The sequence below is a fragment of the Microcaecilia unicolor genome, chromosome 7 (genome assembly GCF_901765095.1).
Source record: "Microcaecilia unicolor chromosome 7, aMicUni1.1, whole genome shotgun sequence".
NCBI classification, from domain to species: Eukaryota; Metazoa; Chordata; class Amphibia; order Gymnophiona; family Siphonopidae; genus Microcaecilia; species Microcaecilia unicolor.
In genome coordinates this window covers 84,903,402-84,922,612 of record NC_044037.1, presented here as the reverse complement: position 1 = coordinate 84,922,612, position 19,211 = coordinate 84,903,402, and the positions used below count along the sequence as shown (strand labels likewise).

At 43.0% G+C, this 19,211-nt stretch overlaps 1 protein-coding gene across 1 annotated transcript in view; it reads right to left on the bottom strand.

The window, feature by feature from the left end:
- Positions 1-19,211, bottom strand: part of LOC115473994 (diacylglycerol kinase eta-like) — a 374,300-nt gene that overhangs the window by 20,366 nt on the left and 334,723 nt on the right. Inside the window, exons 19-26 of the mRNA XM_030209244.1 lie at positions 18,522-18,629; positions 16,684-16,780; positions 14,943-15,050; positions 13,241-13,354; positions 10,051-10,185; positions 2,587-2,753; positions 1,272-1,389; positions 53-139 (exon numbers count right to left, since the gene is read on the bottom strand). Coding sequence (XP_030065104.1) covers positions 53-139; positions 1,272-1,389; positions 2,587-2,753; positions 10,051-10,185; positions 13,241-13,354; positions 14,943-15,050; positions 16,684-16,780; positions 18,522-18,629 — 934 coding nt within the window. The remainder of the gene's footprint in view (positions 1-52; positions 140-1,271; positions 1,390-2,586; positions 2,754-10,050; positions 10,186-13,240; positions 13,355-14,942; positions 15,051-16,683; positions 16,781-18,521; positions 18,630-19,211) is intronic.

Sequence of the window (19,211 nt, the reverse complement as noted above, 5' to 3'; positions counted from 1 at the left end):
AGTAGGATAAAGCACACAACCTATTCCACCCACAATTAACAGCAAGACTCACCTGTTTCCCTTCCAGAAATGCTCTTGTTTCCGTGCACAGTGCCTTCACACTGAGTGACAAATCCACCGCAGTGTTTCTGCTCAGACCCTAGGGCAATAAAACCAAGAACATGGAATAAGAGAGAGGAGAGTGAATCTCTTCCAGTTCATCTATGGCGACACTTCATATAAGAAACTGGATTCTGAAAAGCCAATGGATCAGAATCCTGCAATCCAATTGTTACTGATAATAATCGTGATCATCTCTTTAAATACAAGATCATGGAATAACTGTATGAGCATAATCATTTTCTATTTGTGTGTTTGCAAATTATGTGTGATGTACATGCATGAGACAGATCTGCATACAGTGGCGTCAGTGCATGCAGACCTATCTCATGAATATTCATTATGGATACCTTGACACTAGAGTGGCTAAGTGTGTCCCCAGAACTAGTTGGGAATTCCTGCTGTAAAGAAAGAAGATGTGGGCGATTTGCAAACACACAAATCTAAATCTAAATTTACTGGATGTGTTCTGAAGACCAGGTTGAGAACCACTGCCTTACAGCCATCCCATGCAAATGACACCAGTTTGCAGATAATTTAGGGCTGGCTTAACCATTAGGCAGACTAGGTAGTTCCTGAGGGTGGCAGCAGAGAGCAGCTACACTCAATGCAAAACAGTAAATTTTGAGAGTCACACTAACTCAAAGAACCATCAGTGAGTACTTGTATGTGGAGGGAGGGTAGGCAAAACCAGTACTGCACAGATTTCTGTGGTCTGTGTCCTGATTGTGACTGGACAGATTCAGCTTCCATAACTGGAGAACAAGGCCAGTGCCAAGGAGACTTCTATGGTCCATGCACTGAAAATAGCAAGGACAAATCAAGATCAAGTATACATATCATACCTTATACTTTGAGTTTATTTTATTGGGCAGACAGGATGGACCATACAGGTCTTTATCTGCCATCATCTACTATGTTACTATGCTATGTAAAGCTAACTGGTAGCCCAATATCAAACTAAAAAGCTTCCCTCCCCAAATAAGAGGTGAAAAGTAAGAAACTTCCTCATGCATTATTTTCAGCCCATCTCAAATAACCCCCTGATGTAATGACATCTCAGAGCAGGGATACTGTTTGTGATATAAACTGCTGATGACTTCTTGTTCTGATTCTTGGCACATTTTCATCATTTGGTTGACCTCCCACTTGATGCTTCTGCTGGTTCTTACCTCAGGGCAGTTGTTGGATTTGTTGGGAAAGGCTTCGTTCAGCGCCAGAGAGCTGCCATTAACCACATGGGCCAGCTCCTGCTCTATGGTCTTATGTGTCTTGGCAGCCTCATGGATTCTGTAGCATGACAAAGAAAGAGGTTTACTGCAGCTCTGATAGTCAGCATGGCTCATTTCCCCAATGCTGTCCTCATCCTGTCTTTATTGTTGGTGAGTGAGCTCTTTGTATACTAATTTAAAAAATACAGGAGCGAAACACTGCTGGAAATGGAAGGAGAAAATTAAAAAAGTAAATAGTATCATACCGTTTTAGAGTCATGTTGAAAGTTGATCCTGAGACCTTTACTCTATGGGCAGTGTGCCCAGATCTGACCAACCCAAATGAATAGGATTACTCCTTGGGCAACAAGCCCTGATCCGACCAACTAAAATGAACAGGATTACTCCTTGGGCAGCGTGCCCTGATCCAACCAACCCAAATGAACCAGATTACTCCTTGGGCAGTGTGCCCAGATCTGACCAATCCAAATAAATAGAATTACTCCTTGGGCAGCGTGCTCAGATCCAACCAACCCAAATGAACATGATAATCAATTGCGCTTGTTCTTGGAGCCTAACTTGTAGCATACTCTAGAGCTCTTGGAATCTACTCTGTAGACAGATGGCATTTTTCCCATTCCTCGATGGCTGCCAACAGGTTGCCAGTTGAATGCCCTATAATGTTCAGATTTGCCTGTCTATTTTACAAGGGCAAGCTCCATCGTATTTAAGCCACCTTATAATGTTTCCAAAACTGTTTGATCATCTAGGTTAGGACATAATAAGTTACATTTTCCAGAACCCAAAGATGTGAAAAGTAAAAAGATGTTAGATCACTCATTCTCATACCGAGCTGCATTGCTGTGGAACATGTCGCCATTTCAGATTAAATAACTAGGGATTATATGACCTTTCATAAGAAATTGAAGACATTTGTGTTTAACAAATTTTTGAATGTATAATTTTCTTTTGCTTTGGTTGTAAACTCTAGAAATGGCTAGTATAATTAGTTAAGGCAACTTGTAGAATATAAGTTGATATTTTTTTGTTTTTGTTTTCAGGGTATTGCTAATGAATAGGCAATGGGACTAGGAGGCATGCAAATCTCTCTCATGTGTGTTCATTAGGGATATCCTAAAACCCCGACCCAACGGCAGCCTTCAAAGACTGGGAGTTAAAACCTAGGCTGCAGACTATAACTGAGGTTACTCTGGAGCCCAGTCTACAACTTGCCCTGGAGCCCAATGAGAACCTGAGGAATAAGTAATTACTGCACCTGCTGATGAGGGATTCTGCAGCCTGAGCTAACTGCTGCATCTGATTGTTCTCCTCCTCCGTGAGATACTCCATGGACTGTTGCGAGTTCAGCCGGGGACGTGTTGTGACCCTATAATTATCACCTTTCCTCTTGTCCTCCCATGATTTCAGAGTGTTCTCAAATGCCTATACAAAAACAATCACATTATTTACAGTCACTAACAAAAGATTTCCAGGGATGGTGACAGCAACATCTTTGAGAGACACAATAATCCATGATGTTTTATGAAGGTCAGTTTGGCTCTTAATGATCTGCATTTTGCAACAATAATTGCTTTATTTTACTTTTGATTGACTTTAACCAATTATCCAGAGTTACTTTTATGTTTCAACATTTTTATTAATGACAACTTAGAAAATGCACATACATAATATTATGCATTAACAGTCATCTGCTCCTCAACTTGTTGTAACTTCGATTTGGAGCCCAACAGATCCTTAAGGCCTTTTCTCCAGTAATGGTTGGTACTAGGGATGGGGGGGGGGGGGGCCTGCCTGGACTATTAGAGTCCAAGTTCAGGGGGGCAGGGGGGGTTAAGGAATTAAAGAGGGGAAGGAGGGTGGGCTTGAGATAGAGGGGGAGAGGAGGAATTGAGAGGGGGGATGGGGGGATAGGGGGAGGGATTAAATGTTCAATGAGATGTTGAAGGTGGTAAAATGTTAACCATAAGAGAGTGGGGGGAGGGGGAGATAAAAGTTAAAAAGTCTGATGACAGTATGTTTCATTATGTAAATGTTGAGGATTGTTTATCCAGAGTTACTTTTAAAAAAAGAAGACTGGCCCTCAACTGAAGAAAAGAAACAAAAAAAAAAAGAGTGAGGGCAGACAAAGTAAATTTTGATGAGGATCAAATTGAGAGACACCAGAATAGGGAAAAACTTTTAATAAGATATAAAAGATATAATAAAGATATAAAAGAAATACAGCTAATTTAATAAAATCCATAGGTATACATTACTTTGATGCATAGTTGGGCATCTAATAATTATTTAAAACTTAATACAGCTAAAACTAAATTACTTTATCTTTGTGACACATTGTTGGATATACCCAAAATAATTTCTTTAAATTCAGGAGAGATACTTAATTTTGAAACATCTTTGAGGATATTGGATATTATACTCAATACACAATTAACTATGGAACATCAGATAAATAGTTGGAGTAAAAGGATATTTTTCAAGTTGCGTCAATTGAGGGCGGTGTATTCATTTTTTTTCCAGAACAGTTTCGTGTGATAATTTAAATAATAATCCTTTCACACATTGATTGCTACAGTGTTCTGTACGCTGGTAAACAACAAAAGCTATTGAACAGATTCCAGTTGTTGCAGAACACCGCAACAAAACTGATATGTAGACGGAAGAAGTATGATCAGGTATCTCTTCTATCGCGAGAACTTCATTGGTTGCTGGTGAGAGCTCGGGTGGATTTTAAAGTGACCTGTTTGGTTTATAAGATCTTTACAGGCTGTTACCCAGTTTCTCATGTTCATTTGTTAACTTTTCCTTCCAGTAGGATAATGGCCCATTCTAGCTCTTTGTTGAGACTTTTCAACAAAGTCAGAAAGGCTTTGAAATAGTATTTGTTTGAGAAATATTTAGGGTTTTTTTTAAAAAATGTAACCTGCTTTGATTTCTTGGTTGACTTAAGCAGGATATAAACAATGGAATGAAATTAAATTGAAAGTGGGGATTTTTAAAAATTTGATATAAACATAGAAGTTCCCTATATAGCATGAAGAAGGAATAAAAGTATAGCATATTTCAACTAACAGTGAAACTTATATAACTTTCACAGATTTAAAGAATAATACTTAAAAAAAAAATAAAAGAGGCAAATCTAAGGTCAAAGGGGAGGTAACTCAAATGGAGTTGCAGGTACAACCATGGCTGCCTTTCTGGACAGACTGGATGGGCCATACTGGTTTTATCTGCAGTAATTTACCAAGTTACTATATTACATCTGCTAGCAGGGATTGAGTCCTCATTAGTAGACATTACAGATCAAAGTCAAAGATTTTCTTCTGCTGAAGGGGGCTTGGAGTCCCTGTTGGCACCAGTGGTGTACCAAGGGGGGGGGGGCGGTCCGCCCCGGGTGTCAGTGGGTGGGGGGTGCTCCGTTGCTGACTGCAGTCAGCCCTCGTCTCCTCTCCATCCTGTGCCTTTAAAATAATCTGAAAAGCAGCATGGCAGGCAGCGCTTCGCGTCTGCCCTGCTTGCTTGTAAAAGAAAGCGGCAAATCTCCTCGTCGACGTCATGACGTCGCGTCGGGTCTTCCCTCACTGGGTCCCGCCCTTGCGGGGGGCGGGAGCCAGTGAGGGAATACCCGACGCGACGTTGCGACGTCGACGAGGAGATTTGCCGCTTTCTTTTACAAGCAGGCAGGGCAGACGCGAAGCGCTGCCTGCCATGCTGCTTTTCAGATTTTTTTTAAAAGCCCCAGATGGAGGCAGGAGACAGGGCTGTCGTCGAAGGTGGTAGGTGGGTCGAGTTGGGGGGGGGCTTAGATGGGCGAGGAGGGTTTCAGATGGGAGAAGGGGACTTGAGAGGGGGGCCTCAGATGGGAGAAGGGGACTTGGGGAGGGGGGTCTCAGATGGGAGAAGAGGGGAGAAGGGGCCTGGGCTGGGGAGAAGGGGGGTGGGGGTCTCAGATGGGAGAAGGAGATGTGGGGAGGGGGTCTCAGATGGGAGAAGAGGGGCGAAGGGGACTGGGCATCTCAGATGGGAGAAGGGGACGTGGGGAGGGGGTCTCAGATGGGAGAAGAGGGAAGAAGGGGACTGGGCTGGGGAGAAGGGGGTGGAGGTCTCAGATGGGAGAAGGGGACGTGGGGAGGGGGGTCTCAGATGGGAGAAGGGGACATGGGGAGGGGGGTCTCGATGGGAGAAGGGGACTGGGGTGGGGAGGGGGTCTCATGGGAGAAGAGGGGAGAAGGGGACTGGGCTGGGGAGGGGGATCTCAGATGGGAGAAGAGGGGAGAAGGGGACGGGAGGGGAGAAGGGGGGTGGGGAAGGGGCCATGCGAGAAAATGGGAGCCATGCCTGGGGCTGATGGAAAAATGGGTCTGGGGCAGAAAAGGGGTCCCTAATGCAAGGCATGTGGATGAAGGGGGCTGGAACTGGGGGCTGAAAAGGAGGGTAGGTGGGTTAAGGGGGCTAGTACTGGAACTGGGGGCTGAAAAGGGGCAGAGGCTGAAGCTGGGGGGACTGGGGGCTGAAAAGGGGACAGGGAGAAGTGGCTGGGGCTGAAGCTTGGGACTGGTGAGAGAAAAGGGCTGGGGCTGAAACTGCGGACTGGTGGGATAGTGGGACTGAAAAGGGGGAGCAAGTGGGAGATGTGGGCTGGGGCTAGAACTAGGGGCAGATGGGATAAGAGGGCTGGAACAGGGGACTGAAAAAAGGGGCAGAGAGAGAGAGAGGGGACAGACGATGGATGGATGGATGGGGGGGAGAGGGAGGGCAGACCCTGGATGGATGGGGGGAGAGGGGAGGGCAGACCCTTAATGGATGGGGGGGTGAGGGAGGGCAGACCTTGGATGGATGGGGGGGAGAGAGGGAGGGCAGAAAGTGAATGGAAGAGGGAGAGAGAGGGCAGACAGTGAATGGAAGGGGCAGGGAGAGAGGGCAGACACTGGATGGCAGAGAAAGAACGAAGACAGATGCTGGATGGAAGGAAGACAATGAAAAGAAGATGAAACTAGAGACAACAAACTGTAAATAAAATATATATTTTAGTTTTTTTTTGCTTTAGGATAAAGTCGTATTGTAGCTGTGTTAATAAATGTTTATAATAGAACATGTAAATAAGGTAATCTTTTTATTGGACTAATTTTAATACATTTTGACTAACTTTCGGAGAACAAAACCCCCTTCCTCAGGTCAGGTTAGGACACTGTAACACACTATACTGTATTGACCTGAGGAAGAAGGTTTTGGCCTTTGACAGCTAAATGTATTAGTCCAATAAAATGGTATTTTATTTTCTATTTTTGTTTTATTTCTATTTGTTAATTTGTAAAGTGGTGATTGGTATTTGTTAGTTTTTTTTTTCCAAATTTACATCTGCTGCCTTTATATTTTGCACAGTACTAGGGGACATTTTCTGTTTCTGTGGTGTTGCATTGCATGCAGAGTCTGGCATCTTGGGGGTTTAGTTTAATTTTTGCCTAAATAGAAAGTTTATGATTACTTGTTCTATAGTGGATTAGGGTGTATCTGTGTTTGTGAAAAAGACATGACTTTCAGTTGGCATTGATTGTGCAGGATTGACGATCTGTACTATCTGTCTGGTTTTGTTTTACAATAGGTGAATTGTTCTAGTGCTCAATGTAGTGTTTAAGATTTCTTTTTCCATGTGTGACTCATAGAAATGACTGCTTATGGTATGGTAGAATTGCTCTATAGGTCCTGAGTGTTTTGTATTCTTGGTATGCCTAGTACTGGAGTTTGGAGGGGGGTGTTAAAAAATGACCGGCCCCGGGTGTCAACTACCCTAGGTACGCCACTGGTTGGCACATTCAAGATTGTGGGATTTCTCTTTTTTTCTTCAGATTCCTCCTCTTCTGGTGGTGGGGCCTGACTTACATGTCACTCTACTCTCCAGTCCACGCTCCTTCCGTCTCTGTTGGTATGCATAGGTTTGTTTGCAGATAGACAGAGAGACAGATGGATCCTCCCTAACAGTATCTATTACTTCAGTGAAACGTGACTATTAATCATGCCAATCCTACCAAGGATGTCAAACCCTAAAGAAACCATTGATCATGTTGAATGCAATTTTATTACGGAGAGCCTATGTACTTTTTATAACCAGTTTGGTTGCTTTGCCCTGAATCATTCTAAGTCTTTTTATGCCCTTGACAAATTCAGTCTCCAAAACTGAACACAGTACTCCAAATGCAGTCTCACCAAAGACTTGTACTAGGGCATTATCACCTCTTTTTTTTCTGCTGGTATAACCTTCTCAATGATTCCTTTTGAACTTGGCCACTGTCTTGACATATTAGTTCACGAACTTGAGATCCTCTCCAGGTCCATACACATCAGCCTTTCACCTCCTATCGAATACAACTCCTGGGGATTTCTGTACCTCAAGTGCATAACCCTACATTTCTTCATATTAAAGCTTAACTCCAATGCTTCAAATTTTTGGTAGATCATTTCTCACGCATTCCACTCCCTCGAAGCTATCCACTCTTTTGCTAGTCTTCATGGCATCCAAGAAAATGCATGCTTCTTTCTAACCAGAGGCATAGCCATGGGGGGGGGGGGGGGGGCACCTCACTTCAGCCTCAGTTCCCCTCCAAAATTGCAGCACCAGATATCTGGCTGGTGGGGATACTCAAGCCCTGCCAGCTAAAGAGATTCACCGCCTGAGCCCCCGCCCATGCTGCCTGAGCAGCAGGAAGTTAGTGTGGTGCTCCAGCCACCAATGCCAGCACTTCTGCGTATGCTCAGTTTGGGCAAGGGCTCAGGTGGTGAATCTCTTTGGCTGGTGGGGCTTGAGCATCCCCACCAGCAAAGGTATGATTCGGCAGAGGTTGGGGGGGGGGGGGGAGAAAGGGAGAGGAGAGAACCGAGAGGACATGCTTGCCCCTCCCCCCAGTCCATTCCTGCCCTCCCCCAATATCGAGTTCTGACTATGCCCCTGCTTCTAACAGTTTGGCAAACAGCAGGAAAGAGAGGGCCCAAAAGTACACAAAATATAACAAAAAAGCACTGAACGGCCTCCAGAGCTGGAACGATGGTAAATCTTTATTAGAAGTGACCTGACATGGGCTGTGTTTTGGCGCTCACCAGCACCTGCCTCAGGGGCAGGGCTTTTTTTGAGAGGGTACTTGGGGGTACTGAGTACCGGCACCTTTTCCATTGCCTGCAAAAATTGACCCATGGACCCCAACTTTTAATGAAAGAGCTCAGGCACTACATACCAATTCTGCCTCGTCATAGATTCTGTGACTGGTTGCAGGGGGGTCTGGCTATTGTGGACTTGATCCCTCAGTGATCACCGCACCCCTGAAGGGTGACCTAGCATTTGAGTACCGGCACCTTTTTTGCTAAAAAAACCAGACTGCTCAGGGGTCTAGAACACATGTAAAATCTAGTATTACAAACATAGCAGAATACAATAATTAAGAAAAATATGTATTTTAGACATAAAACTGTAAGAATAAAATTGTGTAAAATCAAAAGTATGAAATATAAAAAAACATAAAAATTAATAAATAATATGTAAAACATCATACTTGGACGAATGCTTGATACGTGATAATACTTAAAAGAGATACGTTTAACCGGTTGTGATGAAAGAGTGACTCAGTGCTAGTATTAATACTTTGTTTCTAACATTTTGGCAACATCACTTACAAAGATATTGAACAGAATCTGCTGCTGAAACCCACCAGCAGAGCATGATAAGAAGAGCCACATCCAAGCAGTGCTGTGCTGTTTGCTGGTGCTAACCCAGTCCCCACTGGCAGAAAATAATGACAAGGACCCTGGTGATAAACTCTGTGGTCTGCTGGTCAGAACCCAACATCTGTTTGTTGGGAAAAGGAAGAGGAGATAAAATGAAAGAGGGAGAGGGTAGAAAGATTTGGACGGGAAGAGAGGAGATGGAGAAAGAGAGGAGAGGGGAAGAGAAATGCAGAGGAGGGAGGAGAGAGGAGATGGAAGAGAAGGGGAGAGAGAGAGTGATGGGGAGCAAGGGTAGAAGGATGGGAGGGGAACTGAGCACAGGGGAGAGACAGATTGCAAAGGGAAGTGCGAGCTAGCATAAGTGCTTGCACCTAAAGGTAATTGCATACATTTATTTAGATTTTGCTCATACCTTTTTACATTCAGGTACACTAGATATTTTTCTGTCCCAGGAGGACTCACAATCTAAGTTTGTACGTGAGGCAATGGAGGGTTAAGTGACTTGCCCAAGATCACAAGGAGCAGCAGCATCAGGATTTGAACTGGCCACCTCTGGATTACAAGACCAGTGCTCTAACCACTAGACCACTCCTCCAATGCAGGAATTATGCTATATTCTATAAATGGCAATTGTAAGTGCCATTGTCATTTTAGAATCCACACTTAGTGAGCATCATCCCAGTACCTTTAGGTAATCTATACAGAATGACCCTCACTGAAGCCCAATACTGTGTCTATCACGGTTGCTATCACAGTCAAGCTTGCATGGCCCTGACAAAGGTTCTGATCAGGACCATTGAAAGAATCTGAACAATATCCAATACCCCTTCAATTGTTTAAGAAACATGAAATAAAAGCTAGATAGATCACATTTATTATCCAAGCAAGATCCTGCTGCACAGTGTAATAGCAAGGGGTGACCTCTTTATGTCATAAACATCTTTATCTCTTCAGCAGTGTGTTCCTGTGTATGTTAGTAAATGGCGCCTATGAACACCCAACTCACCCTGTCTCTTGTCAGCATCTGGGCTCGGTTCTTGTGTTGGATTTTGATGATTCCTGGTGGCTGGATCCAGGCTTCTCCATCCACTTGTACTGGAACACCTTCATCTCCAAGGATAGTGATCTTAACCATTCGGCACTGCCAGAAAAAGAAAAGGGAAAGTGTTGTAAAAAAACAAAGAGGTAAGCAAGGCATGAGCGGGATTACTGCACAGCATTCACCCAGGTTCTGAAGATGTCCAGTGCTTGATTCATGGTTGCACTGCCATTCGATGTAGGTTAACCTAGCTGTGTCTCTTTTCAGTTCCTTTCAGGTTAGATTTAGCAGCATGTGTTTATGGCAGCAGGGTCATAGCCCAGCAGTGGTGCACCACTGTTAAAGCAGACAGGATCTCCAAACTTCATCAACTGAAGCCATCTGATACCCCCCATAACCCCATCAGAAAAATGCAGCAGTTAGTGGCAGTATTCAGAGCTGTTAACACCAGTACTCAGTGTATGCTAGGAGGCTGAGAGTGCTGCTGCTGACTGCTGCAGTTTCTGACTGGAGTTATTAAATCATTTATTTATAATTTTCATTTTACAAGGGTCACTTGCAAACAGTAATACAGAGATGACTGTACATTAATACAATATTAGAAGAAAACAATCTCAACTAGATAAATGGATTATATACAATCTTTCTCTTTCTTAGACCACAAAATAAATAGGGAGAGTGAAACAAGACAAGGAGATCAATTAAACAACAGAAAACAAAGAAAACATGGTATTCACCTGATTATCCCCAGTTATTATTTAAATGAATCATTATTCCACATTGATCGTCTGGTTGGCTTCTTCAAACCCAAAATGGTGTATAGTCAATTAATTTTGTTGGAAACATACTTATTGTCCCAATATTAGTGAAAATAATACACCTGATTTCATTTTTTCTCTTTTAAAACCAGAAATTATTTAACAATACAAACACTTGAATCTCTAATCCATTTCCCACTGATTAAGGTAATCCCAGTTTCACAGGCTTCACTCCTTTTGAATTAATATATTAAGAGGAATCATTTCAGAGGAAAAAAACTTTAGGAGTCATACCTGGAACTCTGGGAAAACAACAATCTCGATATTCATCATCTGTAATAATATTCATTTTGTTCAAATTTTTCTGGTCTATTATCATTTTCAAAATCTTAACCGTTTCCTACTCCTGTAGAACTTCATTTGCTGTATCAATTTTTCATTCTCAAAGGATTCGAATAGATTATCCATGTGGCTCACTAATAAGATTATATCTGAAGCAAAATTATTTACTACCAACGTTAGGTCCTGGAGTGCCTTCCAGATGATATTCAATGTAACCTCCACGGGAGCCAAAACCTCCAAGCTGGTAACTCTTATGGGTTTAGGAGTGGCACCGCCGACACGGGTTCAGCTGTAAACGACTTCCGTTTCAGCATACACTCCTAACTCACTCCTCCACTCCTTTGGACATGGTGGTTAAATGATTTGGGAGCGATGAAGTTGTTTCCAGTTCCAAGAGCATCGACGCTCCTTCGCCGGCGCTAATCAAAGGACTCATCAACCCAGTCATCTGTGGGCAGCTCATCGCGCAGCAGTCCCACACTTGCTGCACAGGGGACAAAACGCTGGCCATTGGCGGCTGACCCCCCATTGTCCCCTTCCTCTCAGTTAAGGTAACTGCAAATGCAGAGAGGAAATTTCAAGTAAACAAAGACAGAACGTCAGAGGACAGCTGGGCTGTCGAGCTTACGAGCTTCAGGTCACCATCTTTCTACTCTCCCTAGTTTGGGACACTCTTTGTCTGGTTTCTCCTCAGAGGCTTGTCTGATATGGGTAACCCTTCAGCATAGCCCTCTGAGTCATTGAAACACAGAAGCCCCTCCACCACTACAAGGTGGTGTCCCTTCGGAGGGGTCTGACTGGAGTTATTACGGGCTGCAAATGTCTTCATCTGGTGGAGCTTGGGAATCCCTGCTAGTTATGGTATTTATTTTTTATGGGGGAGTAGGAGGGTGTGTGGGAGGGGGATCAGGGGAATGGGGGAAGGGGCAGGGATCAGAGAGAAAATGCATCATGCCTACCCATTGGATCACCCAGAAATTGCCTTCTGGCTATGGAATGGAACCTATGTACTAATAATGTGCATTAATGGAGTAGACTAATAGTACTGTGGACTGGGTTTGATTCCTACTATAGCTTCTGGTAACTCTGGGCAAGTCACTCACCCCTCCATTGCCCCAGGTACAAAACTTAGATTGTGAGCCCACTGGGGATAGAGAAACTGCCTGCATATAATAAATGTAAACTGCTTTGGTTGTACCACAGAAAGGCAGTATATCAGATCCATGATGCTTTAATGTAGTAGTGTATTATAGTAAATTTAGCCCTTTGATTGCATTCTGGGTCTTTCTCTACTAAGAGCATTAGATGATAAATCTCACACTGCTATTGGAAAGAGGCTTTTAGAACAACACCAAGCTTGGATCAGTCTGTAAAAATTGTTCTAGCTTGGGTGGGACATTTCTCAAATATTCTACATGATTTGGTTCATAATTCTCCTATCAAGGCCTTCTGGGAGTTGATGTCCTGCTTAAGAAAGTTGCTGAGTGTGAAGAAATAAATATCTTATAGCTTAGAAGGGGTGACCTGACTGTGTCTTTTAGTTTAGCATCAAAGATTGTTGAAGCAGTAGTACCACTTACAAGGAAGATCCATACATGAGCAGCAGATGTGGGACTCTCAATTCATTCTTCTAAGGCACTGCTACAAAACCTCCTGTACACTCCACAGGACACCCCATGCTAACTGACCCAGTCAATGGAGGAAGATTTTGGGCCACTCTTGGTGCTCCAATGCACCCTTTTTTTTTTTTACAGGTGTCCTTTTTTCATTTGCAACAAACATTACAAGTACCAAAATGCATTGGAGGTGAGGAATAGGGGTTGTAACAAAAACAATATGGCAGACTCTACGTCTTCCTTAGGAACTTGGGCCCCAGTACTCAAAGCTGTGGTATCTGCTGCAAATGCTAATTTTCAAAATGCTAACTCAGTTTTCAAGTTTTTGTTTCAGCATATTTATCACTGCCTCCACATGGTATGCTGGTACAGAAAGCAGCCCCTTGCTACTGCAAGGCAAAGCTAGCACTCCACTGCCACATCACCGCCCACTCTTTGTACCTGGGCAATGCGATGATGTTGCAGGTTGATGACTCGAGACACCGCCATCTGAATACTTCCAAAAACGGCCACCACCTCCAGCTTCTTGTCATCAAAGGATGGTGCTCCAAAGTTCTGCAAGGGACAGGGATGGTATCAAATATGAGAGGAATATGAGGGAGCATCTCCCCATTATCTAATATATATATATATATATATATATATGAGATACAACCACGAACCCTTAACATAGTTAGATAGTGCAGAGCCTTCTTCTATACACAAATCATTGTGGTATACAATTGTACGTTTGCTCCATTCTGAGTAATTTTACGATATACCCCAAGATAAATGAAGAAGAAAAAGAAAAAAACAAAAAACCCCAATGATGATGAAAAGAAAATAAACCCCCTCTGCCTTCCTTGATTAGATCATATTATAATCAGGCGAATCTCCCGTCTCCTCTGGATCTCCTCCATGGACGGGAAGAGCAACATATTAGGCTCTTGAATTCCCTTAAGCTCAGAGTTGCACAAAATTTACTCATTGTCAGAGTTGTCAACTTTTCATTTTTAAGAGTGAGACTCATGCACTGTTTCTCACTGTTCCAAAATGAATAACATTTTTTTTATATTTCTCCCACCCAAAAGTTCTTTGACTCCAATATATGATGAATTAACACTGAAAGTGACCAGATAGTTTTTGGCTCCTGAGGGACAGGCTGAGCCAGAGCTGGTTTTGCATATAGACACTTGTAGTTTTAAATTATATAAGAAAAGTGAGTTCAGAATTATAATGGGATGGACCATATCAGCATGTGATGACATGGAAGTGCCACGAAAGACTCTCCTCTTTCTTTGACCAACTCTCTATCTTACAAACTTTCAATGTCAGCACATATTTTATGACCATCACATACTGGAATCAAGACTAGCCCACTAGGATTGAGGTTTGATCTCAAAAGTATGCATTAGGCCAGTGGTTCCCAACTCTGGTCCTGGAGGCACCCCAGCCAGTCAGGTTTTAAGGATATCCACAATTAATATTCATGAGAGTTGCATGCAATGGAGGCAGCGTGTGCAAATCTCTCTCATGAATATTAATATAAGCTTTAATAAAAAAAATATATAAAAATAAATATCAGTACTAAAGGTGTCTGTATTAGTTTGGGGTGAACAGAGGAACTGCCAGATGTATGTCAGGATGGGTTTAAGCTTTAACTAGCTAGCACTGGTATTCAGTTAGTGTTAACCAGTTAAGTCTGAATGGCAAAATACCTGTCCTAAATTTAACTGAATACAGAAATCTGGTTAACTTTAACTAGGTTTATTCAAAACCAGTGACTCAAATCAGTCATCTTTTTTAATATTCCAACTAAAGTTAACAGTTAATTTAACCCAATAGCCTCTGCTGAAGATCAGTCCCTGAGTCTCAATGTACTGTAAAAACAGTTTTAAACCAAGAGCTGAGATGTTATTACATTACTCTGAAAGTGACTCTTTGGCTCCCTGTGACTTGGGGGTCTTTTACTAAAGATTAGCTCGAGTTATCTGCAGCAGGGCCCATTTTATTCCTACGGGCCCTTCTGCAGATAACTCGAGCTAAGCTTTAGTAAAAGACCCCCATAGACAGCTGACCTCCTAGTCCTCACTCTGTAGTGCTGCCTGAGGCTCTAACAAGTGTAGGATGTCACAGACACAGTGTGAAAGTGGCTGGCACTCACATTATCCTCCTTGGTGCCTCCCCAGAAGTTGATCCCTCCAGCATAGCTGGGGATGTTCAGTATGGCGATACCCTGCAAACTGGGCAAGGAGATGGTGACCCCATCACACTGAAAGAGAAACAGAAAAACATGGGTCTTTTCTACAACAAGAACTTCCGTTGGATTCAGTCCTTCTGCTGCCAAAAACCTTCTCAAAGATGGGTAGGAAAGTAATTAATGTCCAAAGTTTGCTCTTTTTATACTTTAAATATTTGGGTGTTATTATATCATTATTATAGGATGATTTCTAAGAACAGGAGATATCTCCAAATCCAGATATGTGGAATATCACTTTTAGAAGCAAAAGGGTCATGGAACTCAAGTTACCTACCCTACCCTGTCCTACCCATTACTACTACTACTACTATTTAGCATTTCTATAGCGCTACAAGGCGTACGCAGCGCTGCACAAACATAGAAGAAAGACAGTCCCTGCTCAAAGAGCTTACAATCTAATAGACAAAAAATAAATAAAGTAAGCAAATCAAATCAATTAATGTGAACAGGAAGGAAGAGAGGAGGGTAGGTGGAGGCGAGTGGTTACAAGTGGTTACGAGTCAAAAGCAATGTTAAAGAGGTGGGCTTTCAGTCTAGATTTAAAGGTGGCCAAGGATGGGGCAAGATGTAGGGGCTCAGGAAGTTTATTCCAGGCGTAGGGTGCAGCGAGACAGAAGGTGCGAAGTCTGGAGTTGGCAGTAGTGGAGAAGGGAACAGATAAGAAGGATTTATCCATGGAGCAGGGTGCACGGGAAGGGGTGTAGGGAAGGACGAGTGTGGAGAGATACTGGGGAGCAGCAGAGTGAGTACATTTATAGGTTAGTAGAAGAAGTTTGAACAGGATGCGAAAACGGATAGGGAGCCAGTGAAGGGTCTTGAGGAGAGGGGTAGTATGAGTAAAGCGACCCTGGCGGAAGACAAGACGGGCAGCAGAGTTTTGAACCGACTGGAGAGGGGAGAGGTGACTAAGTGGGAGGCCAGCAAGAAGCAGATTGCAGTAGTCTAAACGAGAGGTGACAAGGGTGTGGATGAGGGTTTTGGTAGAGTGCTCGGAAAGAAAGGGGCGGATTTTACGGATGTTGTAAAGAAAGAAACGACAGGTCTTGGCAATCTGCTGGATATGAGCAGAGAAGGCGAGAGAAGAGTCAAAGATGACCCCAAGGTTTCGAGCTGAGGAGACAGGGAGAATGAGAGAGCCATCAACAGAAATAGAAAACAGGGGGAGCGGGGAGGTGGGTTTTGGGGGGGAAAATGAGAAGCTCAGTTTTGGTCATATTTAATTTCAGGTGGCGTTGAGACATCCAGACAACAATGTCAGACAAGCACCCATCTGGGTATTACAAGGCCATTTCCTATTTCCTCTGTGCTTTCTGGTTTGTACCGTGAAGTTATGCACAAGGAGATAGATGGCACACTCAAACACCCCTGAGCATACTCTGAGGCAATGTTAGAACATAGCCTTAAGACAAACAGTTCCTTGCCATTTTGTCAAAACCTAACTGGTATAGCATCAGGGTTTAAAGAAAAAAAAAGCAGTACTCTTCAAAAAGACCTCGGAAGGAAGACAGACAAGATACTACAGCTCCCACTGGTACAGAAGAAAGATCTAGGAAATGCACACAGAGGATATCAAGTCTTCAGGGCTCTTGCTGAAAGTAATAAAGGACATTCTTCCATTCCCCAAAATTCCAAACCATGTACTTACCTCAAGCTTCACCCGTTGCTCCAAATTCTTGTAGGTCTTCTGGAGAAGCTCCTTGGTTCCCAGAACTCCATACCACATCATATTTCTGGTGCGACTGCTGGCAAGGGAGGAGAACACAACACACACAGAATTAGCAGTCTACAAATAAAATGACATCACTTGAGTTGTAGACATATTAACTCAAGCTTCATGTGACTCTTGATTGTATATGAGATGTGAATAAGTAAGGGTCATGCATTTTTAACAGTGAAAGGTACATCATCAATCCACTGAGTCTGATTCATTATTTTGTATGTTCCATTTTTTACTGGGCCTTTTTTTTTTTTTTTTTGCATTGCTGTATTTTTCTGGACCTAACAGGGATTTATTCCAGCTCTACAACAAACATTGAGACTGAAATACCACTGGACAATGATTCAAGTTGTTAGAGGTTTGCTTTGTTAGATCCACCCCCCTGAGGACTCTACGGAGACCCCAGTTCTTGATCAAGGCCTGAGCTGGCATAAAAAAAACCTTAGGGGGAAATTCTATAAAGTGGCATATAACCATGCCTTGCAATTTGCACATCTGATACTAGTCTATAAGGTACACACATTGCTAGGTGCAACAGCCATGACATGCCCATGCTCTGCCCACCGGTACAGCTTATTTGTACCATGGGATGGATTTAGTAAATGGCACTCATAATTTGGCACCAGAAAAAATCGGCACTAAGCACAATTTTATAAAAATTGTAATCGCCTTTTTGCGCCAGACTTATTCATGCTGAAACCTGGTGTAAATGTTGGCACACAAGTTAGGCATGCTGAGGTCATATTCTATAATTCTGCATGCAACTTTTTGGAACACCCCTGGCACGCCCATGGCCATGCCCTCTTTTGAGTTACACGCTAGTAGAGTTTAGGGCGATACATTATAGAACAGCATGCAGCCAGATGCACATGCAGATTTTAACGAGTGCTGATTAACTTCAGTAATTGGGTGTTAGCGCCCAATTATTGATAGCTAAGGACCCGTTTCTAAATTAAATTGTGTGTGCATCTTAGGCACCCACCTAAATGTGGGCATGAAAATCTGGGTACCATACACAGAATCTAGGGGTACGTGACTACCACACCAATATTAGAGAACAGTGCCTAGAACATACACTGTACATGCCAATATGTAATGTCATTCACGCGCTTAGGTGCGCCTGTTTTATAAGGGGTCCTTTTACCAAGCTGCAGTAAAAAGGTCCCTGCACTAGTGGCAGAGGCCATTTTTACCGTGCACTGCAGCCTTTTTTACTGCAGTGGGTAAAACTGGCTAAAAATAGCCATGGCCACGTGGTAAGATTGCTCTGACCACGTGGCCATGCAAGGGGGAGCACTTACTGCCACCCACTGAGGTGGCAGTAAGGGCTCCCGCGCTAACCCCAGCAGTAACCGGGTAGCGCACGGTGCTGCTTGATTATCGCCAGGTTAGTGCTGCACTACAAATTACAACCCTATTATCCCCAGCATGGAAAATGGCATGTGCTGGAGCTGGAACTACAGCTGATGCCTGCGTTGGGCCGGCGGTAGCTCCAGATTAGCCTGTGGTAAACCCATGTTGGGCTTACCACTGCTTTCTAAAAGGGCCCCTAAATTAATACGTGCAACTGACAGCTAGATTTAGATACCCTTTAGGTTGTGAGCCCACTAGGGACAGAGAAAGTACCTGTATATAATATATAAACTGCTTTGGTTGTACCACAGAAAGGTACATACCCATACCCATACCCATCATTTCTCACTTGACTGCCATCTTTCCTATACAAGGGATCTCTCACTGTTGCTGCTAAACAGTCTGTTACATACCTGCATTTCTTAGGGTGTTCGTCCCGTTTGTGGTTGAACTCCAGGGAAATTTTAGCATCGAGCCCAATACCAAAGTAGTTATTCATGGTACACCTTTCAGAAAATTGTCTGCAATGAGACAGGACATATCGTACTGCAATAAGTTGAAGGTACCTCACCCGAACAGGGACAACTAGTACCATAGTTATTATATATAGCAGATATAACTCCAAAATAAAATTAGTTTTAAATGTAAAATGTTAAAACAAGCTCTTGCTGCATAATTCATCCGAGGCTAAAAGAGACTTGGTGGTGATAGTTCATTTCATTATGGTTTCATAAGAACATTAATATTATTATATTGTTTACTGGACAAACTTCTGCCTAGGTCTCCAAATTTAGAAAAAAAAATCTCTCACAAGATGTTGTGTAATAGGATCTGACTGGTCTACAACAGCTATGGCTGTAGCAAATGCTGCAACACGCCGAATTAGTCAATCAGATCTCAGTGTACTATTTCCAGAACTCAGGGGAATTGCAAGAGGGCAGTTTCAAAACATTTGAAATAACCTTCAGCTCTTTGTAATGGGATGAGAACAGTTGATATCTATATGTGGGTGCTTTTGAAATGATAAAATATGCAGGGCTAGTTCACATAGAATTTAAACATTTGTTTTCAACGATACATGTTTTGTCTTTCCACGAGATGCT